At 34.4% G+C, this 13,406-nt stretch overlaps 1 protein-coding gene across 1 annotated transcript; it reads left to right on the top strand.

The window, feature by feature from the left end:
• The first annotated feature begins 10,771 nt into the window (after positions 1-10,771).
• Positions 10,772-11,503, top strand: LOC149175427 (indole-3-acetic acid-induced protein ARG2-like). The gene is made up of 2 exons (XM_089422824.1): positions 10,772-10,989; positions 11,098-11,503. Exons 1-2 carry the CDS (start codon positions 10,886-10,888, stop codon positions 11,327-11,329), a joined length of 336 nt encoding a protein of 111 aa, XP_089278950.1. The 5' UTR covers positions 10,772-10,885; the 3' UTR covers positions 11,330-11,503.
• The last annotated feature ends 1,903 nt before the right edge of the window (positions 11,504-13,406 follow it).

Genomic DNA, 13,406 nt, shown 5'->3' with positions numbered 1-13,406 from the left:
TGGTTTCACATGAAACTCCCTCAAGTTGAGCTCACTTTTATCCAGTACATATATCCTGTCTCGGAACCTGACCAATCCATCTGTTGTAAGATGATAGTCCATGCCTTGTGCACTTGCACCTGTACCATGACCTATACATGTACCTGTATTATCACCCTGCTATAACCTCTGCACAATCTCCATATGCCCGACATCTTCGATTTTTGCCTCCAAGTTCCTATCTTGTAATTCTGTCCTATAGGATCTCATAGCTTCCAAGTGATGTAACTGTATCCATCTACTAAGAGCATCTGCCACCCTACTCTCTTTACCTATGATGTACCTGATCGCGAAATCAAGCTTGCTAATCATGGCCAACCATCTAGCCTACCTTCCATTCAAATTCAGCTTGTCAAACAAATACCTAAACCCAATGTGATCATTCATAAGCACAAACCGCCTGCCCAGAAGATAATGCCTCCACATATTTAGTGCATGTATAATCGATGTTAACTCAAGATCATGTGTCGGTTAGTTCTGCTCATTCTCGGTTAGTTTCTGGGACTCATAACATCCTACATGTCCATCCTACATAAGGACTCCACTAAGCCCTTTCTTGGAAGCATCTGTGCATACCAAAAATTCTTTGTCCGAATCCATAATCTGTAGCACTAGTGCATGTGTCAACAACTGCTAAAGCTGCTCAAAGCTAGTCTCACACTCCTCAGTTCATTAAACTTCTTACCTTTCCTCTCCAAGGATGTAATGAAATAAGAAATCTGCAAGATGTTGAAATTGGCAACAAGAAATACTAAAAATAGAAGTGCTAAAAATAGCACTGCTAAAAATAACAGTTTGGGTACCAGTGCTGGATTGGGCAACAGGGAATGAAAAATGGGAGTGCTAAAAATAACATTCTATTTTTAGCAGTTTGTGATGGATTCCTATTTTTAGTCAGTCCCTGGACTAAAATAGGAAGTAAAATTTGAATTTGATATTAACAGCAGTTTGTAAATTAATTAATTAATTCATCTTGAGTTAATTAGTTAAGGAAAAACAAACTTGAAGTCTATGTGAGGACATGCAACAGTTTATCTATTAATTGAGGAATTTATCCATTAGTTAAAGAGATAAGAATGAGTTGTAATTAGTTGGCTCAGTTAATTGAGTAAAGTCCAATTAGATTAATTTAACAGTTTGTTAAATTAATGAGAGTTCACTTAGTTAATGCTTGCATGCATGTAACTACTGTATTTCAGATAACTTAGTATTCACTCATCGATAACTCATGCATGTTAGTTCAGACAAAGACCCAGTTGAGATCAAAGAAGGGACATTGTACTATCAGTTGGATGAATATTTTTCCTATAAAAGAAGCTCATCCATGATGAGGATTTATCTCCTTGAGGACTGCGTAGTTGGATCAGAGGTTAGTGAGTTTGTGAAGAGGCCAATTCACACAAGTGGCTGCACTGGACCCCAATCAGAATTGCGCAAAGAAATAGGAGGCTTGGAGGGCAGACCAGAGGTCAGATAGAGGCCTTTGACTATCTATGAGCAGCAGAGGTATTGCAGAGAGAGCAAGATAGCTTTTGAGCTGATTCTTTTTGTAATACGGGTTATATTTCCACTTGTATGATAATACAAAGATGGGGTTTTAGGCTGGTGCTTTCCCCTGGATATTTCTTCTGTGTTATGTGTGATTGATTTCTCCATATCAGTTATATGTGTTCTTATTGATGTTGCTCATGTTTGATTAAGCTTTCGCTAAATTGTTTGTAGAAGTAGATCAAGTGTTTTGCTTTAGTACATTGCATTACCAGGTGATCTACAGTGGGAATTTCTACACAAGAAGTTCTTGATGAACCTCCTATAATATCCTGCCAGACCCATGAAATATTTCACCTCATCCACACTCTTAGGAGCTACCCACTCCATCATGGCCCTTACCTTCTCTAGACCTACTGCAATGCCTTCCTTGGAGACAACATGTCCCAATTAGTGCACCTCAGTCTGAAAGAAGCCACACTTGTTGAGCTTAGCATATAACTGATTCTCCCTCAACAACCTCAACACTTCTACTAAATGCTCCGCATGCTCTTCCTCATTTTTAGAATATACCAGTATATCATCAATTAACAAAATAACAAGCCTATCCAAATATGGACACAACACACTATTCATCAAACACATGAATGTAGTTGGAGCATTAGTTAAGCCAAATGGAACAACAACAAACTCGTAATTCCCATACCTGGTCCTGAACGCAGTCTTGTAAATGGCCTCCTCTTTGATGTGTACCCGATGGTATCCAATTCTCAAGACGATCTTTAAGAACATTGTTTCTCCTTTCAACTGATCGAACAAGTCATCAATCCTCGACAAAGGATATTTGTTCTTGATAGTCACTTTGTTTAACTGCTTCTAATCAATTCATAATCTGAGGGTACCATCTTTATTCCTCACAAACAAGACCGGTGCACCCCAAGGTGATACACTTGGCCTAATGTATCCCTTGTCCAACATTTCCTTCAGCTACAACTTTAACTCAACCAACTCAAGGGTGATCATCCTGTAAGGAGCTTTAAATGCTATATTTTCCCATGGCACTAACTCAATATAAAATTCTACCTCCCTGTGAGGTGGAAACTATGTATGTCCTCAGGAAATACATCCTAAAACTGCTGCAAAACGGGGTACTTGACGTGGCAATTGTAGCTAGGGATTTACCAAGTAAGGAGTTGTTCTTTTCCAGACTTGGCAGAATACTTACGGAAAGGAAACTTGTGGAGTCTTCTTTGGCGTATTTCAGACTCTCTAAAATTGAAATTCCACCAGGTAGCAACTATTCCATGCTTGGTCCAAAATCCATGGAATAGTGGTCCCAACAGTTGGTTTGAAGTAGTAATCTTAATGACAATAAGATTTCAGTTTATAGTTTCTTCCTACAATTTATTTTCCATAATGGTTCCAAGATAATAAGTTGTGCTCCATAGTTGTTGTTCCAATACAGTTTCAGTGGTCTGGTACCTATGCTGTTGCTAAAATATATCTACATTACTTAAAAAATTATAGCATTTCAGTACCTAATTCGATACTTAAACACTATCTACAAGTTTTGAGTACTGAACCAATTCAATACTCTTGGTTCTACCAATTACAATTAGATTTTTCAACACCAATTTAATGGTATCAAGTTCAAAAGTATGATCCACAACATCAAAATTCAGTCTAACAACATGAAATTCAGTGGCAACATCAATTTCAGAAGCATCAATTTGAGAACATCAAAATTCCATAATTAAAAAGAAGCAGTCCATCTACATCAAATTCAATAATTGCAAAGCATTAACATTAATTTTTTATAATGCCAAGAGTATTTTATCACTCATTATTTTCGAATCTCTAGCCATCATTACACAGTCGAAGAGAAGGTGTGAATGAACTTTCATTTATTTCGATTGATGCAAAGAATGTGAGTAATAGAGTTTGATTAGTGGTTTTGTCATCCATTCATTTAAATTATATGTTATTATTACTTAATATGCTCTTCTCCTCATGTCATGGGAATGTGCTATCATGATTAATCTTAATTGTGTTATCCAACATTGAGTTATGGTTATTAATCCCCTGTCATTATACATACATTGGTACTTTCGCTCATCATTTTTGATATACCATGTTCTCATCATCATTTCAAAACGTAGCTGCCATTTTAGTCGATTCCATTCGCTTATTATGAATTTATAAAAGAGCAAAACAAGAAGCCTTTTACTCTTGATTACATAGCCTCTTTGTGTTTTAGCCTATTGACCTCCTAATTCCTCGATTAGCCTTGAACTAATTTTTGTCACTAACATGGGGGTTGATACACATGAGGCTACCTTCACTAAGTTGTGCACTAGCATTGAATATGTTGCATGTAACTTAAGTTTGAGGAGAAAGGAATTCCCTACATAAGTTTTAAGGGCATAATGACATGACTGCCATGGAATTTGCACTAAAATTTGATGGGAAGGAAATGAAAGTTAGAGACCTGTAGATTGAGATAATATATTAATTAATAAGCAAGGTAACGAGGTTACCTCTAACTGGTGAAAATTATTTCAAAGGGTTCGAGGTCGACTTGGAAGAGTGATCGAAATTTCTTAAGATGGCATACAAATCTATCAACTAGTCTAAATGAGTCCTCAGGAGCTGCATTGCAGAGGAATGGCAACTCCTTCTCATAGAATTGCAAATATTTATAACCTGCGAAGGGAGGTATGCAACTATATTCCTTTACCATGTAAGGATTATTTTCCATTTTACATATGGTTGTGATGTCAATTTCTGTTTTTTCCTTTAACAAAGTTTTCACAAAGTTGCCATAAATGTTCAGTCAACCTCCAAAAGAGCCAAAACCAATCTATGCCATTATAGCCTCATCAAAATGATTATTGCTTATGAACTAGAATAATGGAAAGAGTCATGGAAAAAATTATTCGCTAGAAATTTTCCTTGAGAAGAAGATCAAACAAAGAGTAATTAGTCCTTAATAAAAGAAGTCAGGCGAAGGGTCTGTGACCTCTGTTAAATCACCTACTAAGCACGTTAAAAAGTTTGTAAAGAAACTAAAATCATAGGAAGCTGAAGGGAATGCAGTGAAAGGCCCAAAAGGGATTCCTCCAAGAAACCCTATCCCTATTCATGAGATAGAAACTCCGGTACCATGAGAAAATAAGAGAAAAAAGTCCCGAGAGTGAAGTTTGTATGTGGATACTCATGCAAGGAGGGAATTGACACTGGAGAAACAACAAGAATATGTTGGGAAAAAACCACAAACAGGTTGTAGAACCAGTTGTCTCGACAATAAAGAAATAAGAAAGGCAACAATCGAAGGCACGTGCTAAAAAGGGGTGGAGGAAATTGTTTCATGAGAAAAAGGATGTTGTGCTTACAATAATCTCGTCTCTACCCCCATAGACTAAAGAGATTCATAATACTTGTTAGATCTCAATTTTGTAGAATGACAAAAGACTTACGTGTAGCATGGAGCATCAATAGTTCCCTTCACAGAAAACTCAATCCCTCAAACCCGTTTCTATCCCATCATCACCAAAGAGGAAGGGCATGTCGACAATTTTGAAGACTTCCAAGGTAACTATCCAACAAAAGCAAGATATGAACATGGGCATACAATAGGAAAATGAGTGGTTGAAACAATGGTAAGTCGGAACCAAGAAAATTCAGTTCACGAGGAGAGTGGTTCAAGAAAATAAGGTCTACATCCTTAAGATGTGCCTATTTTTGCTGAGAAATATCTACAGCACTAAGTTGATAAGCTACAGAGGAAGAATCTTAGACTAAAGTAAAAGGCTCATAACTCGAAGGTCCTATACAAACATGCTAGAAAAGATAATGATTTGTATAAGGCCCAAAACTTGGCTTTGACATTAGAAAATGACAAGTTGACAATGAAAAACAAGAAATTGTTCCACTAGAAGGTGAGATAATTGAAACTTGCCCGAATATACACTGCTTATAGTAGGATTCAGAGATTTCGACAAAAGAAAAAAGTGAATGATCACAGCTTGGAAGTTTTGGTTAGTGTAGCAGGAATCTGAAAGCAATGTTGGCCCTAATTTTGATGTACAAAAATTTTGTGCAAGAAGACAACCACATGAGGACATGCATCCTCTTTAGCATGGGTGGATGTTGGGGCCTACTTTTGTCTCTTTTTGGACACCCTAAATTGGTACCTTTTATAATAATCTACTCCATCTTTACCCTTTTTGATACTTCAAAAGTTACCTTATCCTTGTTAATGGTCCCAATCAATGAATGGAGGTAAAGTCACAAATTAGGCCTATTTTCATATATCTCTAGTTAGTCTAGTTAGATGTTAAGTGAGAATATATTCTTTTGACTAAAATTGACTATAAATGTACTAGGATTCCTAAGCATGAGGATAGGAACTCGATGACATTGGCAGATTATATTGGTGCATCAACAATTAAGTTCGTTTTGGCACCTGATAGTTGGTTGGTACTTAATTATGCACTTGATTTAGTACCAGGTTCCAAAATTTGGTACCAGTTAACCAAATGATGATTCCTAAGCAGTAGTGCTATCTTCTCGGACTTCTTTTGGTAGCAGTAACAACACTCTCTCCCAAGATAGCACCACGACAAATCTCCATGGATCTTCTAGACTGGACGAGTGATTTTTGATATTTGACTTCTCTTAATTAAGTCCAGATCATATCTTGTACTGTTTCCTTGTTCATTCAGCTGAAGTTGTATTTAGGTTATGATCTCTTTAAAAAGAGACGATTAGTAGTACTAAGGGGGTTAAAGATAAAATTAGGGGAATTTTGAGGTCTAAAATGGATCTCCTAAGGAAATTATAAAATATTGGGGAAAATATTAGATTACATCATCAAATTTTAGAAGGAAAAAAGAAAAAATTATTTTTTCATCTCGTATTTTAAAATTATCTCCCTATGGGTTTACTCAAATTCCAAGCAACAACACTTGTTGGATGCAAAATTTGATTCCTCATCCAAGTAGTACCCATGTTGCATACTTTCGATGGACCTTACTACTCAAAAAATGATAAATACATGAAAATCCTGATTGCAATCATGTTTTTCATGTATTTCTCATTTTTCGTGTAGCATGGTCCATCGAAAGTATGAAACATGGGTACTCCTTGGATGATATATTAAATTTTTCATCCAACGAGTACTCCCACTCAAAATTTGAGTAAAACCTTATGGAGATAAGTTGAAAATACGAGTTGAAAAAGTAGTTTTATTATTCTATTATTTTTTAATATTTTTAATTTCTTCTCCAAAAATGGTGAATCATCCCCCATGGTTGACATCATCATCTTGAATCCTATTGGTTCTTATAAACTTTATTTTTGTTGTACTTTTTTCTTAGGAGGCCCATTTTAGACCTCAAAATTCCCATAATGAAGGAGAGAATAGTGACTTTGAACATTTTTGAAAACTCTGTTTTATTTTAGCTTGGAACTACTTCATATATGTATTGTTGAAAGACTATTAATATAGTAATATAGGCTTCTATTGCATGAGTTAATGTGTTATTCATTTACAAGTTTACTTTTGTAGTTTAACTTGTCTAAGGTCATGGCCAGGGCCCACCATTGATCTCAATCAATTTTGTAATCGATTCTAGTTAGAAAAGGAATAGATGCATATCATTATAGAATACTTGTAGCATGGTTGATATTTTCTTTTTGGAAATTTAATATTCTAAGTGTGATCGCAGTCAATTGAATTATTCAATTTTTGAACATTTGGGATTTTTAGTTACTCAAGTATATATTTCAAGATAATTTTCATTCCTTAGATTTATAGTTTGAAGTTGAAGCATTAAATTTTTAGTCTTGAGGTTGAAGCATTTTAAATGAAAAATCCTTAGATTTGAAGCATTTCGACTTGTAGACTTTGAGATCTAAAATGGATTGTTCGAACTATTTATGAATTCAAATTTCTATCTTTCAATTTGAACAAGGGACTCTGTAATAATAAAATTTCAAAGTAGATGCTTATCGTTAGACAAAAAATTAGACTGTGAATTCCTTCATCCTTACATTAGTTTTCTTTTACTTAATTTTTAAAGTAGAAACAACAATTCTGTGGTTAGTATTATAGCTTTTACTTTTGTTTGAATGATCTCTCGTTTTCAAATTGAATAAAGTTTCTAGTCATATGCATTATTGTGGGAAACAAAATTTGTTGTCACAGGTCAGGGTAGAGTGAAGAGTTTGTTTGATTGAAAACCTTCGGGTTGGAATTCCGAGTGAGTGAGTTCTTTGGAGTTAAACCATTAATTAGAGCTATTCAATTAGGATTAGGATTAAGTCAAGTTACAACATTATTAGACTTGTTTCAAGTAGTTACTCAACTTGGGTTGATGTAGGTTTGCGTAACTACATTAGATATGAATTTCATATAAGCAGAGAGTAATTCACTTCTTTGATTTGCGATATTTTGTTATTTTCAGAAGGGAATTGATAGGTTTCTTCACTTCATCAAGTGTAATCAAGGTAGTTGAATGATTTCTAATCTAGGATTTAAGATAGACTTCTAAGTTTGAAGTATTTGGTACTTAATTCTATACTAGTTTGATTTTAGGATTAAATATAATTGTGCTGGAAAGATAGATTGGATTAAATAGTTGATGAGATTTTCATAATAGAGTATGTATGTTTTAATGGATTTGTACCTAGAATCATGATATTTTGTAGCTCTAACATTATGAACCTCGATTGACATTTTAAGTGAAGGAAAATTAATATAAACATATAAAACCCATAATAGAAAGTCACTTATAGTGAGCCTAAAATATGTGGTTTAGATTTATAGTGAGAATGTTGGCTATATGAGGGACACCTATTGCAAGTAAGACATGGAGAGAAATATATGATTCCATTTCATGGGTAGTAAGATCCTTAACCATACAAGTAGGATGTAAGAGAAAACATAGTCAAAATGGATATGAGAGTAGACCCATTAGTTTAAAGGAACATTTTGGTAGCATTGTAATAGTGGCAGTGCATTGTTGCCAAATGGTGGTTAGAGATTCGTGGTGGCAATAAATCCAAGAGGGAATGAGAATGAAAAAAAAACAAAGGAGCTTATATGAGTGGAATATAGAGGTACATGTTGTCTATGTTGGATGTAGTGAAGATATAATTAATTTTTTTTCACTTAATATGGTATTTGTTTGTTTGTAGGAAGAATGAAATTTGTGATGTAGATTAAGGTGAATGTACTTTGTTGAGGAGATTCCATGAAGATAAGTGACCTTGAAGGAAGTATGAGTGAAGTTTCTTAGTTAATTGCAGATGTGTTGATAGGGGAAAATGACCCAGTAACAACCAAGGGTTTCTCTCTAGTATGAGCTCTGAATTAGACCTCATGCCATTTGGGATAATCTAAATTTTGGTCGATTATTAGTTCTTGGTTACGTGTGAGAATTGCAGGATGTGTGTGATCATCATAGTGTTGAGGTGCACCTTTCGAGCTGCCAACTATTCTAAATGTAGAAATGAAGCTTTCTATCCTATCTAAAGGGAAAGATAGAAAATAAAATGTAAGTGATGGGTGGCAAATAATACATATTTACAATCAAGAAAACAATTAGTTGATATCTCGGACAACATTGTTTTCTTGACTAATTAGAAAAAAATATATGATGTCATTAAGATAAGTGAAATGGAAGGAAGTATGAGTAAAGTTGAATTAAATATAGATGTCTTAATAGGTAAAATGACCGAGTAACAGTCAAAAGGTTTCTCTCTTATATGAGGTCCCAATTCGACCTCACACCATTTATGATAAGAGACCCATCCAAATCCTGAACCAGTAACCATTATTGTTTTTTGTGAGATATGTGAGATGTGTGTGATCATCATAGTGTTGAGGTGCACCTATTGAGCTAACAACTATTGTAAATGTATAAATGCGACTATTAAAACCTAAATAAATGGAAAGAGGGTTCATAAAATGTAAGAAAGTGGAAAACATCACAAATATACAATCAAGGAAATAATTAGCTAATATCCTAGACAACATTGTATGCTTAACTTATTATAACAATACACAGGATGTTGTGAGAATAAGTACTTAATATAGAAAGCAACATAATTTAAACCACAAGTGAAAAATTACAAACCAATTCATAGATTAGTCTAAGAACTAGAAATAATATATCTTAGAGGTGCATATATAAATGAATTGCTTTAGAGTAATCATAAACAAAGACACCATACACATGAAGTGAAACTTTAGGAGTGGTCTATAAGGATTTTTCATATTAACTGGCCAAAGGAATACATAGTTTCCAACTTTCAGTTCTACAAGTTATATCAAAAGATTTAAAAAAATTGCAAACACTCTTACTAAAGGTTTTACAACATTTAAAACCGGTGGCCAATCTGTAGACCCGCATGCATGTGAGCTAAGGCAAATTTGGATGCACCGACAATTGTATATCGGGTTGAATAGTCATAGAGCGAAGTACAGTGATAATCAACTTGTTACATGTGCATGACGTAAATAAAGCGAAATGGACCGGAGAATTGTGCAGATCGCTAAAAGTGATTGGAATTTAGGTAAAAGAAATTAAAAAAATTTAGAGGTTGTGTTTGAATCATATTTTTATGGTCGAAATAAATTTAATATTATTAAAAATATATAAGTCACAATTTTTACTTGAATTTACAAAAATCTATATTAAATTTTTTTAAAATATGACCAAAATTTCTATAACTGTGAGAGAAAAACACATAATTGTTAGACTAACCCAGCCAAATAGTTATGGCGATTTGGTGAATAAAGCCATAAATCACACTCAACATCTACCTATGTTGGCTGTATTTGAACGTCTAATGGTAAGCCGCGTGCACGGAATGATGACTCAACATCTACATATATTAGCTGTATTTGAACGTCTAATGGTAAGCCACGTGCACGGAATGATGAAGAAGTTTGCAGTTGAGTGAGTCTTTTGATTCCACTAAGAAATGAAATAAACTAGACTTCGAAGAGCTTGCATTTTTCTGAAATTGTCAACGTATTCTGTACCGTTGAACCAGCATCTTCATTTACTAAAAGCCAAATGCTATCGCACGTGGATGATTAAAAAAGGGCCCCGGTGCCCAAGTAACTTCCAGTTGCGTCCAAGTTCGGGAGACTGGACGCGTAAACGAAGTAACCACCGGTGTGCGTTGTACCTGACTACATTAAAGAAATACTGCAAATGCATTTACAGCTCCTAAAATTAACTGAGCAAGTTCCATGCTCGATCCCAAATAGGCCTATTTAAATGGCCCCTCGTCTCGACTCTGAACATCATCAGAATTATCTTTTTTTTAAATCGTAGAGGTCCTCATGGCGAGATCTCTTCTCCATCTGAAGGTTGCGGCCGCCGGTGCTCTTTCTCGATTTGGGGGGCATGGATATGATCTGGGATCAAATCTCGGCATTCAGGCTATGTAAGCTCTACCTACTCCGACACCATATTAGATCTCCACACTTTTAAAATCAGGGGTTTATATTGGGAATGAAAACTAATTTCTGTTTTGCTTGATGTTCCCTTGCAGGCGAGGATACAGCTCAGTAGCGTTGAGGGCAGAAAGTAGAGGATTAATTCGACCAGAGCCAAAACAAAGCGTTGATAAGCCTGGTGCAGGTTATAAAAAGATGTCTTGGATGCCTGATCCTGTAACGGGTTACTATATCCCGGAAGATCACTTTGGTGAGGCCGATGTAGCGGAACAGAGAGAAAATATTCTGAGGGTCCATTCAACTAATTCTGGCAGACTACCAAATTAACGCTGCTCGATGCAATTTGAGATATAAAGCTCTCAAGACTCGCATGTCCAGCAGACGCTATTGGTAGGAAATGATGTACTCTGGATGAATTCACATATCAATCGTATCATTGCTTAGCGACAGTATTGATTTTACCTATTATCAATCAAGGAAGTGCTGTCGAATTTCTGAGTTTGTTGATGTTTGATGATAGAATGCTTTGTTTGTATGACCATATTACACTTAACCAATAAAAATTCTCATAAAAATCAATGCATCTTGGTTTCCCAATAAGTTGCCAATTGGCCTCGTTGACTCCTGGAATCCTGAAATCAAGAGCTAGTCCTGAATACAAGCACGATATTGATGAATTCTCAAGCCTAGTACAATTGAGTAAATTTTTCTCAATCCATTGGAAAATTTTCTCAATCCATGATGAAATGAGAGATTTACATTACATTCTTATGTTGGTTGTAGGACTTTCCATTTTTTCATGATAATTTAAAATTTTAGACACATCTGGGTTATCAAAACAAATTTGCTTAGATTTATTTTTATTTCTAATGGTTTTTGCTGCAGAGTAAATGGTAACGGTTTTTGCAAAGTTGTAACTCTCTTGGTGTGAGAGGCCACTTTAATATATACTTAGTGATATTACTCCAAGTAACCTATATCAGCTGATTAAAAAAAAGAAAAAACCTCTGATTTAAAATGGGATAAAAAAATTAAAAAATCAATTGGTGCGGATGATATGGACAAACTACAGAGAAAATTCTGTATAAAATAATTTTTTTAATTGATTATTTAAGATCAATATTAATTTGTATTGGATATTTTTACCATTTGTGAATTGCCAAAGAAAATGTTTCAAATATCTTATTTGAAGCTGTTTGAAATTAAATTGCTTTGTTTTGTAATATCATATTACACTTTAAGCAATTGGTTTAACCTTACATTATGCTTCCTTATAGAGACCTATTAGGTATGGTCTTCCTATAAAAAAACATAAATAGAAAAACCATTCAATTGAAATTTGTTATAAATCCATTGCAATTCGTTATAAATCTACGGCTTCCTCTGAGTAAGGGAATATAGATCTTTAAACTTAATATGCCAAAGTGATCACATTAAATACTCCATTTATTTTGTCACTTCGACTTTATTACGAAGGCATATATTCAATGAAACATCAACGAAATATATAAAAGATTTTGGCCTAATTATGAGGCTCTTTGCTATACATTTTCCCAGTTGTATGGAAAGGTTCTATGTAATTATGAGGACTTTTGCGATACATTTGCCAAGTTGTATGGCAAGGTTTTATGTGATGATAGAAGGCAAAGTTCTTGTCGCAAAATTATAAACTATTTATCTTAATTTAATTTGGTATTTGGAAAAGGTAAAGTGTTTAAATCCACCATAAGTATGTTTTCCACATTATCTTAATTAGAAATTATGCATTATGATTGTTTTAATAAGAAACTATGTATTATGATTGCTGTAATCTATGGGCTTAACCCAGTAGTATGGAAAGGTTCTATGTAATTATGAGGCCCTTTGCGATACATTTGCTTAGTTGTATGGCAAGGTTTTATGTGATGATGGAAGGCAAAGCTCTTGTCACGAAATTATAAAAGGTAAAGTATTTAAATCCACCATATGTATGTTTTCCACGTTATCTTAATAAAAAACTATGCATTATGATTGCTTTAATCTATGTGATTAACATGTGCAACTAGTCTGGCATATTACTTCAAATTAGTAAAAAAGTTAGATACAAACGAGCAACACCCCTTTTTGAAGGAAGGTAAAATACCAGAGGTAAATGAGCTAAAGCAAATAAAATATGTTTTTAAATTAAAATTGATTTAATAAAAGTTTAGTATAATAAAGATAACTCATTAATTAAGTTATAAGGATATAATATTTTGATTTTGGTTTTTTTTCTATACTTTTTTTATAATGTACGGGATCTAGTCACGGAGATTGATTACATACATTATACTTTGTAATGACCTATATGATAAGATGCAAATTTGGTCTCTTTTGGCTTGTCATGTTGGTTTCTCGCTGAGGATCTTTTTGGTATGCACATCCC

This window comes from Pinus tabuliformis, chromosome 4_1 (genome assembly GCF_031772625.1).
Source record: "Pinus tabuliformis cultivar Carrire ecotype Pingquan chromosome 4_1, CPIR1, whole genome shotgun sequence".
Classification (NCBI taxonomy): Eukaryota; Viridiplantae; Streptophyta; class Pinopsida; order Pinales; family Pinaceae; genus Pinus; species Pinus tabuliformis.
This window is presented reverse-complemented; position numbering and strand designations above follow the sequence as displayed.

Coding starts and splice junctions, on each gene's coding strand:
- LOC149175427 (XM_089422824.1), top strand. CDS start 10,886: ATGGCGAGATCTCTTCTCCATCTGAAGGTTGCGGCCGCCGGTGCTCTT. Junction 10,990..11,097: donor AATCTCGGCATTCAGGCTAT/GTAAGCTCTACC, acceptor GTTCCCTTGCAG/GCGAGGATACAGCTCAGTAG.